Source organism: Gymnoscopelus microlampas (assembly GCF_963454915.1).
Source record: "Gymnoscopelus microlampas genome assembly, chromosome: 8".
NCBI classification, from domain to species: Eukaryota; Metazoa; Chordata; class Actinopteri; order Myctophiformes; family Myctophidae; genus Gymnoscopelus; species Gymnoscopelus microlampas.
Genome location: NC_139945.1, coordinates 18437023 through 18453111, shown reverse-complemented (window position 1 = coordinate 18453111; position 16089 = coordinate 18437023). Strand labels below are relative to the sequence as shown.

Genomic DNA, 16089 nt, shown 5'->3' with positions numbered 1-16089 from the left:
AAGGCATTAAAAGGCATGGAATGAATGGAATTGCAGCCATATTGTCACTGGGCTACCTAAACAGACTAGAACTAGATAGCATACGGTTGTGAGAAAACAAAATGTCAAACAGGGCTAGAGGCGATACAATGAAAGTTAATAGGGCTTGTTAAATAATGTTAAAATCAATAATGATTCATGATTATAGGTCAGCAGATTAAAAACCATCTGGTCTGTAATTCTGAGAGTGTAGAAATGTCATTCGTACACGCTTAGAGTTTAACACATTTTACATTGGGGTCCCAGAGATACAAATCGTATCAAATCCGTAACCTAATGCATATCAAACTGGAGGTATTTAAATAAATAAAAAGGTGGAAAATCACTGCTATAGATTAGTAGTCACGTTTACAGGAAGAGTCTCACATCCGTCCCCGTTAGCAGTGACTCATCCACCTGAACAGTAAGTACACCAGTGTTTTGGAGACTTGTGTATTATGCAGGCTTTCTTTCCAACACAAACACTACAGCAGCTCATTGCACAAATGAACCTCCTTTCAGCTGCTGTCCTGTTGGGTTGGAGGGAAAACCTGCGTGCAGGTACAGACGAGACAAGAAAGACAAGAAATAGAGCAAGTCAAGTTGTTGTTAATTAAAAGAAAAACGTAGCCAATTTCCAACCCATTGTTCTTATTTGAGGGGATCAATAAAAAAAATATCCTATGGCATTTCATTCTATACACTCAATGACCTGAAATGCCAAAGAAATATACAGAAAACATTAATAATAATAATAATATTATATACTGCGGAGCAGTTAGGGGTTATGTGTCTTGCTCAAGGACACTTCGACCAGTCATATTTGACACATTGCTGGTCAGGCCTGAAATCAGACCTGGGACAACTGGGGACTGTAGTTCCCGAGGTATGCTCTCTCACCATTCAGCTATGCCGCCCCTTCATATCTTTTGCCACACTAAATTATCGATTTCCTCACATCAAAACAATGAGATTTTGGTTGAAAATCGGTGAAGGTTTCCTATAACTTTGCTATAGATGGGCAAGTTATTCGTGGCTTTTCCATACCTGCTGTTTTGTCAATATTCCTTTTTTTTCCCTTTCCGCTATCTTGACGAACAGGTTGATTTGGACAAATGGGTATGTCTCTACATAATGTGTCTCATTATCCTGTAGCGTGTGTCCTTAATCCAACCAGTAGGCCAACCAACCAACCCATCTGTACAAACCTCCATCGCTCCTGTTCTGTCTGCTTCAATGAAAAATTGGGTCATTCACAAGTCCTTTAAAAATATGTAAGCAGTTTATAATTGTGAAACCTTTCATACAAAGAATGTATAAAAGTGCTCTACCATTAGCACTTAGATACAAATGTAAACATGAGAGACAGAGGAAAGAAACAATATCATGAAGAGTGATCGGCAAGTGAGAGACACAGGGGTAAAGTTCCAGCAATCCACCGCAGAGACTAGAGGTTTGATAGCCACGGCTGGCCATGTCCACGGGAGGGCAATGTCTTTGGTTGCACTGCTATACACATCGGTCTGTTCACTGGGGTGTGGAACTTGGAAGAATAGCGTGTTCCTCTGCATGCGTTAGATCCTCCCAGTGAAAGTCCTCACTGTCAGATGAAAAGAAAGACGTTACGTATATCGGACTGTATGAGTTAGCAGTAACAAGGGAATAGAGGAATTAACATTTATAAACAAATAAATTGGGGAAAAAAATCAAAAAAGGAGAGTGATTGTCAAGCGTGATGATAGACAATTTGACAATAAATGATTGTGGTTGTTGATGATGAAGCTGAATTGAGTGAACAAAGTGCGGACAGCCGTTTCACAGCAGCCCAACAACAATACTATCACATTTGGCGCTGATTCAGCGCTGACAGTGACTCCTGTCACTCATTTCTATCACGTCACCACTGGGATCCCCGTGAGCCTTCAAGCAGACAGCTCCATCCATTAGTCGCTGAGCTGTAACGGTATAATTACCGTTAATTATCTGTGGAGGCAGTTAAATGTGTTCTTCTTTTTACTTTGTTTTTTAGTTAGTCCATGCTGCAGACTATTTTGCAGTGCACAATAGAACATTGCAGAATACAAATGTATGTATTCATGTAGTTTCATAACCCATGGTTCATATCATTGTGTGCAACGCTGTACATTCCTGTAGCATGGTTTTCCACCTTGTTGACGTTTTTTTATTTCAATCCTCTGGCTTTTAATTTACGTTCTTCACTCATTTTCATTTCCAGTACGCTTTTCTTCACGTTTTTTGCCTCAAAACTGTACCACAGCACAAACCTCAAACCTCAGCTAGCTCTCATTTTTATTACACTAACCCTACAAAACCATTATGGTGAAGGTCCGTTAAGGTGCAATAGACTTTTAAAGTCAGAGCTGGCCGCTCTCCAAAATCAGACATCGGGGCTTGTTCAGCAGCTCCTGGCTTTAATCATGGAGCCCTGTGGCGCTATAGGAGCAAGTCTGGCCTTTTCCACTGACTGTGGCTGTGGATGAGAATAGCATGGCATGTAGCCCAGTGGAGAGTCCCTACTGCCTGCGTCAAGTAGGGGAAACCCAACACCCCGAAACCCCCCCCCCCCCCAACACACACACACACACACACACACACACACACACACGCACCTGTCCCAGCTGAGCCTACTGCTAATGTGGATAAGGGTTAATAGATGAGTGCTTCCCACTTACATACCTGCCCCACACACAGTTGGTTGATCCCAATAGATTAGGTGTACTTAACCCTATAGTCTACAGGTTTTATTCATTATCATACTGTTCACCCTATAGCCGAGAGGATTTATCATTACTTAACTCTTTAGCCTACAGGTTGTTTTATCATTATTTAACCCTATAACCTACAGGTTTTATAATTAGTTAACCCTATAACCAAAATGTGTTATCAATAGCTAACCCTGTAGCCTATAGGTTTTATCATTAGTTAACCCTATAGCGTATGGGTTTTTCATCTTTAGTTAACTCTATAGCCTACATGATTTATCATTACTTAACCCTATAACCTACAGGTTTTATCAGCAGTTAACCCTCTACAGGCTCTATGATTAGCATACTGTGGACATGAGGACTCAAAGAGTGACATATTGTTTGACTAAACCATATTCTTTGACTAAACAGAAATATATGTCCATATTGTCAAATTTTCTTTAAACGTAGTTAATTAACATAACTATTAATTTACCACTACCTCTATTTCTTTTTTTGTAGAAATCATGTAAATATCAGACACATATAACATGCAAACTTCTGAAAGGCAGGTTACTGTAAATAAATGTTATTATTATCATGTTCAAAAAGAGATTATAAACCAAACCATTCTATTCTGAAAGAGACACACAGTTGCTATGAGGGTCGATGAAACAGAACGTAACAGAGACATAGAGAGGAGGTGATTTCATTACTCTGATGCTTTCCTTTGGATTTGTGATAGATGCATCGTTCATATGTTGATACGGAGTCTCTGATATCCCTCAAAATAATATAGCTATCATATTGGAGAAGTTGAAGTATTACCCTGTACTACCTGATGGCAGGGCTAGTTGATTTGTTTCATAAAATTGATCTGTATCTACAACAGTATTTTTGTTTTTCCTCATCTAAAACTTCTCTGGATGTTGAGAAAAGGTAGGAGGGATGTCTGTGTTGCATCTGTGTTCTCTGTAGTACATTGTGATGTTTGGTGAAAGGATGCAATTATTTGTTATGCCTCCGCCGCCGGTTAGCCGTACACAGCAGCATTATGTTTTCAGGTTGCATGTACATCCATCCGTCCATCCGTCTGTCCGTCCCAACCTTGAACAGGGACGTCACAGGCTCTCAGAAGGTGGGGGGATGGACTTTTGGTGGACTATACCCCTTACTTTACACTTTGGCTATTCAAAAATAGCAGATATACAAGCTCATAGCGCGGCACCGAGTGCCGCGCTATGAGCTTGTAGATCTGCTATTTTTGAAAAAGTGTGAAAACTGTCAAATGTAAACAAATTCTGTATTTTCAAAATGTTGCGTTTTTTGGGCAGATTTTGTTCGTTTTTTTTTGTGTTTTGGTTACTTTATTTCGGTTTTAGGGTTAGGGTTAGGTTATTTCATTCTTATTTTTGCCTGATTTTACCGATTTATTATCAAAACATTTTTTTTTCTCTCCAAAAAGTGGGGGGTATGAAATCACGGATCTGTGAGAGTGAGGGTGTCGCGTCGTACACACAGTGAATGGCCGTGACGCCCCTGCTTGTGAAAGCAATACATGTACAGTATATCTCAGGAATGCCTTGATGGAATTTCATGACATTCAGGCACAAATGTACACTTGGACTCAAGGATTGCAAGGTTACAATACAAGTTCATAAAATTCCGTCAAAGTCTTCATTTTCGACATACATACTGCTGTATATGAGTCTGGAGTCTCTGGACAGAGATGGATGTAAACAGCAAATGGTTGGCGGAGGCATACAACTGCGGTGCAGTATCTCTGTTAGTTCTTCATTAGTTGTGTGTGGTGTCCGATCCATGTGATATAGTATCCACCTTGTTAGCATTGTGCCATGCTGTGATGTGATATTCTTTTGTGGTTTTGTAAGCACAGTTTTCACGTTCCTTTCACGTTATTGTTTTTCTTGTCTGTATTTTTCCGTCTCTCTCCAGGTACAGCATGTGTAACACCCCGTCCAACTCAAAGGTGGACAAGGGTTGCACCAGTATTGATATATTAGATATTGGAAATATGTATTTGTACATTGATTGTACAGATGCTTAACAAATTGGCGTAGAAATAATCATTCAACAGGTGAAACTGAAAACGACGCATAAGTAGCATAACCTATGGAGTCTGATAATGATGTTTTGCTACACGATCACTGTATTTGCCAGTAACGTTTATAATGGTGCTTCCCTGAGGTGGATGTGTATCTTTGTCTTGATCCTTCTGAACTACTGTACTGTACGTCCTGTGTCTTGTCCTGTGAAGCAGGCCCAGGTTTAGCCCTGAAACATGACTGTCATTCCATGACAGTCATGGTGCCAGTTCCCCCTGGGTTTTCGCGGTTTTCTATTTGTTGACATTGCCAACTCTCACATGTACATAAACGTTCAGATTTCAAATATAAAGTGCTTGCCACGGATGTTACCTCGCGATGCGGACCACATTAAGTACCCGTATCTCCCGTATTGTTCAATAAAAAGCATTTTAAGCCCATCGCCGGCCATTTTCTTTTATTTTTTTTTATTTTTTTTGTAATGTATCAGAGTGCAATACACCTCCCAACCATTAGGTGTCGCATGGTTGAAAGTATGGGAGAAAATTTGGAGAAAATGGCCGGCGATCGGATTAAAATGCTTTTTATTGAACAATACGGGAGATACGGGTACTTAATGTGGTCCGCATCGCGTGGTAACATCCGTGGCTCGGTGGTAAGCACTTTATGTTTGAAATCTGAACGTTTATGTACATGTGAGAGTTGGCAATGTCAACAAATAGAAAACCGCGAAAACCCAGGGGGAACTGGCACCATGACGCTTGTATACAAGCGTCATGTGAACCATGGCTAGCCCAGGTTGTGTCTTGGACCTGATGAGTCTGTTAAAGTGAAAGAGGCAAAACCTGCACACATCATGCTCAATGTCAAGACAATTCTTTATCGTTTTGATCTGTGTGGGTATTTGAATCATTAAAGGGATAGTTCACCCACAACAAATACGTTTTTCTATCGATTAGTCACCCCATGCAGACTTGAATTCATCTATATGTTTTTCGTTTTTGTCGCATTCCTAAGACAATAATTTGATGACCAGAGGACCGGCAGGCAGCTGTTTCGGTAGGAGACACAAAGGAGACTATTTGTGTCTCCTACCAGAACCGCTGACGGTCATAAAATCTTTGGCTTAGGAATGCGAGAAAAAAAAAAAAAATCCATGAATTCAAGTCTCCATGGGGTTATTAATCGATAGGAAAAAAAGTCATTTAGGGGTGAACTATCTCTTTAAGAACATGTATAGCACGGTTGAACTGAAACTTCCCCATTGGAACATTTTGAAGTTAACCATGTCAACCATGTTATTTAATAGCAATTATTCATTGTGATATGTCTCGTTATACCACGGCTACGGGCGAATAAGGCACTCTGCTTCACATCGTGCCAACATCCGTAGCCGTGATATAATCATGCCACGGCCTCTCGCGCGTTATTGCTGCAGCGTACTGAGAGCATGAAGTGTGCCGACTTTAACCCTTTCAACTTTGTCCTTTGTCTTGCCCAGCGCCTTATTTGGATGTAAATATAATAACTGTGGTTTGAACGCTAACCCTGTGTTCCGTTCCTCTGCAGTCGTCCCAAGGTGGAGGACATCGTACCTTGCTGTATGGTCATGCCATCCTCTTGAGACACTACCACTCTAAGATGGTGAGTCGCTCTTTTTTTACAACATCCTATCTTTGTCGAGGAAAACTGTGGTTGAAAGGTAGAGAGACAGTAGAGAGCAGTGGCGTGCACAGACGTTTTGAGGGGCAGGTGCTCAAGTAAATTCTACTTTTTTTTGTTTACTTGGTCTGCTCTTTTTTCCCTCTATACCTATACCTCTTTGCCAAAAATAGCCGATCTACAAGCCCACAACGCCTCGCAGCGCGAGGCGTTGTGGGCTTGTAGATCGGCTATTTTTGGCTAAAGTTCTCCTCAGAAAAGGGATGCTAGGTTTCGAGTTATGGTAAAAAGAAAAATCATATCACATAAAGATTTGGCGGACCCCCTGTAGTAACTCTGAGGACCCCCTAGGGGTCCCGGTCCCCCTGTTGAAGACCCCTGCTGTAAACTGAAAAAAAAGGGCACTTCTGGTCAAGAGGGCAAAGGGCAGGTGCTCTAGCACCACCTAGAGTCTATCTGTGCACGTCCCTGGTAGAGAGACTGTAGGAAGGCTGTGAGCGAGACAGTGTAAAGCTTAATTTATACTCCGTAGTGCGACGGTGTTGCTTGCAGAAAGATTATCAAACTAACCCGCGCAAGCGATGCGGCAAGCAACACCGTTGTACTATGGCAAGGGTTCACAAACTGTTCAGAACTGGGGACCCCCCACCTTGACAAGCACTTGGAATTGTAGGAGTTGAGTCCTTACATTTAGTCTGACAGGTTCCACTGATAAATATTGTGAAAATAGCCGAACTACAAGCTCACAACGCGAGAAATGAGCATAATAATACCCTGTGTTATACTTACTAGACCATACCCGGTCGACGCATCCGTGGGGGGATATGCGCACATGATCTGGCAACCCGGGAGGAAGTTCGTCCCATAGCTGGGCAGCCCGTAACCATGGCGACATTCTTTGACACAAAAGCGCTAATAAGAAGCTGAGATTTGATGAAATTGAAAAACGGGCTTCACAGTTAAGATGGTAATGGTCAATGGCTGTGTGCAAAATCAGAGCAATTGGTCCAGCCACTGAGGAGAACCGGCTAGCTTCACCTACGCTTCACCTACTCAAGACGGTTACTAGAATTATAGTATGATACTGTGTGTTGGTTTGATTACTGTTAAAGGAGGAGTTCACCCAAAAAATGACTTATTTTCTATCAATTGCACACCCCATGAAGCCTTGAATTCATGGATTTATTTTTATTTTTGTGGCATTCCTAAGCCAATAATTTGATGACCGGGTGTGTATCCGGTAGGAGACACAAATAATCTACTTTGTGTCTCCTACCAGATACATTAGCCGGTAGGAGACGGGAATCAAATTATTGGCTTAGGAATGCCACAAAAACAAAAATAAATCCATGGATTCAAGGCTTCATGGAGTGTACAATTGATGGAAAATAAGTAATATATTGGGTGAACTACTCCTTTAAGCACATTAAGCTAATCATCGGGGGGGGGGGGGGGGGGTACAACTCAACCAGCATTCAGCCAGTGATTTATGGTCCTTTGATAATGATGATAATGATAATAATGTTTCTCTTCCAGTACCTGAGCTGCCTGGCTACATCTCGGTCCCTCACAGACAAGCTGTCCTTCGACGTGGGCTTACAGGAAGACTCAGTTGGTGAGAACCAACTTCACTTGGTATCAAATGCGTTGAAATAAATTGTTTGTGTCTCCACTTTATTTTATTCACTATGTTGTTTTTTATTACTCATTTCATTTTATTTTACGGTACCAAAGTCTCGCCTTGTCACAAAGGGCGACCGGGCTGTGGAACTCACTGCCTGGGGACCTCAGGCAGGCAAACTCAGTGTCCTCTTTCAAATCTCTTCTAAAAACTCACCTCTATTGCACAGCTTTTTCTTAGATTATGAACTGTTGTACTATTTATGTAATTCATTTCTGATCGAACCCATGACCAAAATGTGACTAAATGTATACTAAAGTTTCCTTCATTGATTGAACATGGATGGCTGTCTCCCTGCAGGCGAGGCATGCTGGTGGACCATCCATCCAGCCTCCAAGCAGAGGTCGGAGGGTGAGAAGGTCAGGGTGGGAGATGACCTCATCCTGGTCAGCGTGTCCTCCGAGAGATACCTGGTAAGGCCTGCTGCCGTCAACATGACTGGACTGAATCTCTTTCTCTCTCTCTCTCTCTCTCTCTCTCTCTCAAACAGCAGAATCAGCAGAAGTTGCAGATTGCGCTGTGTTTTGAGCTTGTGGAACACTTTAAAAACAGCTCTACCTACTACTGCTACTATACGTTGTTGTGCTATGCTATTGTTCAAATCATTTCTTCTCTCTCTCTCTCTCTCTCTATCTCTCTCTCTCTCCAGCATCTGTCCTACGCAAGTGGAGACCTGATGGTAGACGCGTCCTTCATGCAGACTCTCTGGAACATGAACCCAGTGTGCTCCGGGTGCGAGCTGGCTGAGGGTACACACACACACACACACACACACACACACGCGCGCGCACACGCACACACACACACACACACACACACACACACACACACACACACACACACACACACACACACACACACACACACACACACACACACAGGCGCGCACACACACACACACACACACACACACACACACACACACACACACACACACACACACACACACACACACACACACACACACACACACACAGGCGCGCGCGCACGCACACACACACACACACACACGCACACGCACACGCACACGCACACACACACACGTACAGTGAGCTTGCAGAGCGTATACAAACACAGTCACATAGACACTAACAGAGCATGCACACACACACACCACACATGCTGCTGGCTCACATGGGTCTGTGCTGTGCTTCTCTCCTCTCAGGGTATCTGACAGGAGGCCATGTCCTCAGGCTGTTCCACGGCCACATGGACGAGTGTCTGGGCATCGGCATGCCAGAGGAAGGCGAGGAAAAGCGAAGGTGAGGAGGAGAGAGAGAGTGTACTCTCTACAACAGGGGTCTTCAACAGGGGGTCCGGGACCCTCAGATGTACTATAGGGGGTCCGCCAAATCTTTTTGTGATAGGATTTCGTTTTTTTTTTACCTTAACCACTTGAACCCTACAATTCCTTTTCTGAGGGGAACATTAGCCGAAAATATTAGATCTACAAGAGAGCTTGTAGATCGGCTGTTTTTGGCAAAGAGGCTATAGGTGTAGAGGGAAAAAAGAGCAGGCTAAGTAAAACAAAAACTTTAATCTGAAACACAATTTTATACAATATAGAGTAGGGGGTCCCTGCTTCATCTCTCTCTCAGCTAGGGGGTCCTTGGCCTGAAAACGTTGAAGACCCCTGCTCTATACAACATCTTAAAGCAGTAGTTCTCAATGTTGTGTCTGGTAGGACAGAACCCCCCCTCCCCCCCTCCTTGAGGGGGTTCCAGGGGGTCCGCAGTTAAATTATTGATAGGGAGGGGTGTGTTTTGAATCCCTGGACTCATGTTAAAAGTGCTGTACAGTATATAGTATACTGCATTGGTTCACAAAGTGGGGTCCGGGGACCCCCAGGGGTCCTGGAGGGGGTTCCAGGGGGTCCCCAGCAAAATGCTTTAATACAGCATCACAGTCATTTGAACCCCAACGACGTATAAACCCTCTTTTATACATTGGCTATTCAAAAATAGCAGATATACAAGCTCGCAGCATGTCACTTCATGCTGCGCTTGCCAGCTTGTACATCTGCTATTTTTTTTAAATGTTTGAAAAATCTTGAATAATTTAGAATATTAGAAAAGAATAGAATATTAGAATATAACACAAATCTTCTTCCTTGCAATTGCTTGCTGCCTCTGACACTGCCCCCTAGTGTCCAGATGGATGAAAGGCACCCACGGTATTACAAGTGATGTAAAAGAAAAGTTTGGGTATGGTCGATTTAACACAGTTTGGTGAATATGATGATGTCACTGGTCCATTCCATCTGTGTGGTAAAAAAAAAATCACTTATGCTATGTCCACACACTGTCAGTCCAAATCTGATTTCTGGCCTATCCAGATTGGGATCAGATTGTTTTTTATTAAGTCTGAACAGCAGAAGAAAATACTTAAATCATGGGTCTTCAACAGGGATGCTTAGGTCCTCAGAGTTACTACAGGGGGGCCACCAAATCTTTGTGTGATAGTATCTTTTTTTTTTATTACATTAACCACTTGAAACCTAGCATCCCTATTCTGAGGAACATTAGCCGAAAAAAAAAAAAAATACGATCACAACGCCTCGCAGCGTGGGCCATTGACACTGTGAGCTTGTAGATCGGTAAAGAGGTTTGTTGAGGGGAAAAAGGAGCAAACCAAGTTCAGAGCTAAAGGTCAAGTTTACTAAGTATTGAGACTTTAAGTGGTTAAATTAAAAAAACACATTAATTTACACAACTCTGATGATAGTCAATCCCTCTGAAAAATGTTGAAGACACCTGGCCTGAAATGGTTGTAATGAAATGATTGAACAAACACTGTTTGTCTGTGCAGGATGGCTCACTATGAGGGCGGAGCGGTGTGCAGCCAGGCTAGATCTCTGTGGAGGCTGGAGCCTCTCAGAATCAGGTGGGTGTCCTCATCCAGGTCCTCAGTGCCTAAAGACCAGCCTTTGCAGTGGTTGCTCCCACTCTATGGAATGCTTTTCCTTTAGCCATAAAAAGCCAGAGTCAGTTTGTAAAAGCGTATGTGTTCCGTTGTTATAAGTTGTGTTATTTTACAGCACCTTGTAACAATGTTTTGAAAGGTTTGAATACTTTTTTTTTTTTGAATACTGTACAGTATTAGTCAGAAATGTAAACAGCCCGTGGTACAGTAAGACATTAAGGCTAAAAGGATAACACAAAAAAAGTGCTATATAAATAAATTGCCTGAATTCTCAATCTGTATCATAATATCATAATGCTCCATTCTACGGAGCAGTAGCAGTAGTAGTAGTAGTGGTAGTGGTAGTAGTGGTAGGGGTAGTACGAGCAGTAGTAGTAGTTGGAGATGTATCTTACTATTAAACCGATTACTGATTAAAGCCAAATTTATATTGAAAATAGTTATTTTTGGCATGTGTCACAGTCGTACAGCAAAGTGTTAAGTGAGCCCGGCTGTAAGCGTGTTTGTTTCCTGTGTGGTTGCAGTTGGAGCGGCAGCCACATGAAGTGGGGCCAGTCGTTCCGCGTTCGCCACATCACCACGGGACGTTACCTGTGTCTGGACGAGGAGAAAGGCCTGCTGGTCGTGGACCCCGAGAAAGCCAACACCAAACTGTCTGCCTTCAGCTTCAAAGTGTCAAAGGTCAGAACACCTTTCTTTTATCATTTACATTGCATGTGTCTGTCTGTCTGTCTGTCTGTCTGTCTGTCTGTCTGTCTGTCTGTCTGTCTGTCTGTCCTCTTCCTCCTCCTCCTCTTCCTCTCCTCATGTATTTTCTCCTGGTTTGCTCCTGAGCAGGAGAAGGTGGATGTGGCTCACAAGCGTGATGTGGAGGGGATGGGGATTCCAGAGATCAAGTACGGAGAGTCCATGTGCTTCGTGCAGCACGCTTCCACAGGCCTGTGGCTCACCTACGCCGCCCTGGACGCCAAGGCGGCTCGCATGGGCACCATGAAGAGGAGGGTAAGGCTCTTCTGGCTGCATGGGCCACATCAAAACAATATACAGTATCTCAATGATGACACATTATCATATAGCGTTGCTGTCGGGCAGAAACCTCTTATCTCCATATTTTAACTTTTTGTGTTTTTTCGTAAATGTAGATCTGCTGATTTTGCGATTTTTGAATTTGAATCCTGAAATGTAACATACAGCATGAGGTTTCTACCCGACAGAGACGTTATAAATATATATTTTGATCACATAGCCAGCCTGTAAGCATCGCCGCGCGATGGCTTCGCTCGCAGTTGTCACTCGCAGTTGTACTAATCTGGTTCTGAGTTCACGGGACATCTTCTTTGAGTTAGAATCATTTTCCATTCAGTATCAGTAAAGGTCTGATTCAAGTCAACCTCCCAAAATCCCCCCCTTTTGATTTTAGGCCTGGGCCTTGGGACCTTTGGTTGTCATCACTGAATAATATTTTGATGCCTCAAGCCCAGTTCCAAAGATAGTTGGTATAGCTTTCAGTAGGTCAAATTATGTATGACTGCGTATTGGAGTGAGATCTTAAACTTGTCAATAGTAAATGTCTTATTTGAAGATATTCCAGAAGTGATTATGTGGAAGACCATATTGCTCTCTAAAGGCCAGACGGCACCAATGCAACTAGTTGCAACAAAACCGTTTTAAGGCCAGTCCACACCAATGCAACTCCTTGCAAGTTTGCCATTGGGGATAATGGTTGCAAGTAATCGCAAGTAGTTGCATGTTGCAAGGAGTCACAAGGATTTGCATCGGTGTGGACTGGCCTTAAGTCTCCCTCAAGGTATTTCCTTTCATTCTATAGAATCGTGACACTGTATACTGCACACAGTATAAGCTGTATCAGTAACAGTATGTATGACATGTATGTTTCATGTGTGTATGCAGGCTATTCTGCACCAGGAGGGCCACATGGACGATGCCCTGACTGTGACCCGCTCCCAGATTGAGGAGTCACAGGCTGCCCGTATGATCTACAGCACCACCGGCCTCTTCAGGGCGTTCAATAAGTAAGAATACTAAGCTCAAGAATAGTGGCGTGGGTTTGAGCACATGGGTGGTCTAGGGGTGAAGCTCCTTCCCACCATTGCGTAGACTAGTGGTTTGCCTCCTTGATTTGACGTTATTTATACCACCATTGTTTAATAATTCAAAAACAATTAATCGGTTCAACAGTATTTATGTGTGGCGATGTTGAGCATCTACCCCAGTGTTTCTCAAAGTGGGGTTCAGGGACCCCCAGGGGTCCTTGTGTGTGTGTGTGTGTGTGTGTGTGTGTGTGTGTGTGTGTGTGTGTGTGTGTGTGTGTGTGTGTGTGTGTGTGTGTGTGGGTGTGTGTGTGTTCCAGGGGGGTTCCCAGCTAAATTTGTTAATACAGCATCACAATCATTTTGACCACTTTATCCATATTTTATACGCTGGCTATTCAAAAATAGCAGATCTACAAGGTCACAGTGCGTCACTTTGTGCCGCTCTGCAAGCTTATACATTTTGGAACATTTTCTTTACATCTTGAAAGCAAAGAATTTTCTAACAAAAGGATTCTACTGTTGCGCCTCAGCCTTAAACGGCCAGTCGGGTGCGTCACAAGGGTAGGGACAATAGATGCATAAGAGAAGAACGCTGGAGCAGCACGGACAATTTAAGCCTTTTATTGATGCAGTGCAAGTAAAAGATTGACTGACGTTTCTGGCTTTCGACCTTCCTCAGAGTCATGTCACCTCCCCTCCCCATGACTCTGAGGAAGGTCGAAAGACAGAAACGTCAGTCAATCTTTTACTTGCACTGCATCAATAAAAGGCTTAAATTGTCCGTGCTGCTCCAGCGTTCTTCTCTTATGCAAAGAATTTTCTTTTACACCAGCATTTTCAGATGGTGGCCAAATACATATTCATTTGGGGGTCCTTGACATGAAAAAGAGAAATTGCATACATCTCCATCCTAAAACAAATACGACATCGCACCCAGTACATGCTGTTAATTTGTGTGTGTGTGTGTTTGTGTGCGTGTGCGTGTCCAGGGGCCTGGACTCTCTCCAAGGAAAGAACAAGGGCCCGGGGCCCGTGGCGCTGCCTCTGGAGGGGATGATCCTCTCCCTGCAGGACCTGGTCTTCTACTTCCGGCCTCCCGAGGACGAGCTGGAGCACGAGGAGAAGCAGACCAAGCTGCGCTCGCTGCGCAACCGGCAGAACCTCTTCCAGGAGGAGGTGAGATGTCTTCACAGAAAGATTGATTATTTACTCTTTTTGGGGCGTTTATTGCACCCGCACTTGTATTTAACCACGTAAACCCTATAGTGGTGGGAGTGGCGGCCATTTTGTGGTGCCACCGATAGAAAACCCATTCATTTTTCCCACATAGATTTCCGAAAGATATTTATGTGAATTATTTTAATTTTAAGCCTGGAACCAATAAGCCATCCAGGCTCCTGGTGAATCATGACCATAAAACATTTTTACATTCACCAGGAGCCTTGATGGCTTGGTTCCAGGCTTAAAATAATTGATATAAATAAATGAAAAACTCCGAAATCTCTATGGGGAAAATGGATAGATTTGTGGCACCACAAAATGGCTGCAACTGCTATGCCATATAGGCCAGTATTCAGCAAAAATAGGCAAACATTCGATGATGTAGCAGATCTGCAAGCATGTGCATCTGCTATTTTCGGTGAAGAGATTTGGTGTAGAGGGGGAAAAGGAGGGGACCAGGTATAGACCCTGGGGGATTCCGGTATAACCCTAACGCACGCACTCACACACACACACACACACACACACACACACACACACACACACACACACACACACACACACACACACACACACACACACACACACACACACACACACACACACACACACACACACACACACACACACACACACACACACACGTACACACACACACACAGAACGCGCTACACAAACTGATCATTCCTTCTCCCTTGTCGATGTCAGGGCATGATCACCATCGTGCTGGAGTGCGTCGACCGGCTGAACGTCTACAACACGGCCGCCCACTTCTCCGAGGTCGCTGGCGAGGAATCCGGAGAGTCCTGGAAGGAGATCGTCAACCTCCTCTACGAGCTGCTTGGTAGGACGCCCAATCTGTCCTCTGTGCAGCTGTCCAAGTCTAAAAAGAAACTAGAAACCTGTCCTCACACCATCTGTCTCGGACACGACTCGCATCGCGAAGGCCGTTCCCAATTCTTGACTATAATTCATTACCTGCAGATTCATACAAAGACTTTGCCACTGATGTGCAGACTACCCAAGATAAAGTATTAACCACTTTCAGCCTGGCGTCCCTATTTTGGGCATGTCATCATAGGCCACAATGTTCAAAAATCTTCAAAAGGTTTCAAAAATAGTGAAAATAGCAGATCTACCAGCTCACAACACATCGCGATGTGACACGTTGTGAGCTTGTAGATTGGCAATATTCGCTACATTTGAAACACAGGTGTACAGACAAACGGCATGGATGTAAATCCATCACTTTATACTGTAGTGCGACCGCACATTGCACATCCAGACATTATGTAGATGCAGTGCCTTCTTCTCCAACATTTAAAATACAGTGCTGCTGCCAGCATGTCATTATCATTATTCAAATCTGTGTCTCCAACCAACAGCCTCTCTGATCCGAGGGAACCGGTCAAACTGTGCTCTGTTCTGTGACAACCTGGACTGGCTGGTCAGCAAGCTGGACCGCCTGGAGGCCTCCTCAGGTACTGTACGCCTACTACTCACTTGTTCAAACAGTAACTACATACCAGGGATATTATAGCTAAATAAAACTAAAAGGGAAAAAAAAACTCAGCAGTAGATATTTTGGCACTCGCATGCTGGGTATGACATAAATCTTAGAGATTGCATTTTTTTCATTAACACTAAGGCATTTGCAGTGTAGATTGGGGTGCCAGAGATAAAAATCATATCAAACTGGATAAAAGTGCTCCTCGGAACACAGGTCTCCGCCAGGTCAAGTAGGTTATTGTGGGCCAGCA

General features: G+C 43.5%; 1 protein-coding gene across 4 annotated transcripts in view; it reads left to right on the top strand.

Moving 5' to 3' along the window:
• ryr1b (ryanodine receptor 1b (skeletal)) overlaps window positions 1-16089 on the top strand; it is a 148858-nt gene that overhangs the window by 25343 nt on the left and 107426 nt on the right. For all 4 annotated transcript variants that reach the window (XM_084064376.1, XM_084064374.1, XM_084064375.1 and 1 more), the window contains exons 4-15: window positions 6359-6433; window positions 7988-8066; window positions 8433-8545; window positions 8782-8881; window positions 9298-9394; window positions 10941-11015; window positions 11579-11735; window positions 11892-12056; window positions 12966-13087; window positions 14098-14284; window positions 15038-15173; window positions 15715-15810. In XM_084064376.1, the coding sequence (XP_083920502.1) occupies window positions 6359-6433; window positions 7988-8066; window positions 8433-8545; window positions 8782-8881; window positions 9298-9394; window positions 10941-11015; window positions 11579-11735; window positions 11892-12056; window positions 12966-13087; window positions 14098-14284; window positions 15038-15173; window positions 15715-15810 (1402 nt within the window). The remainder of the gene's footprint in view (window positions 1-6358; window positions 6434-7987; window positions 8067-8432; window positions 8546-8781; window positions 8882-9297; window positions 9395-10940; window positions 11016-11578; window positions 11736-11891; window positions 12057-12965; window positions 13088-14097; window positions 14285-15037; window positions 15174-15714; window positions 15811-16089) is intronic.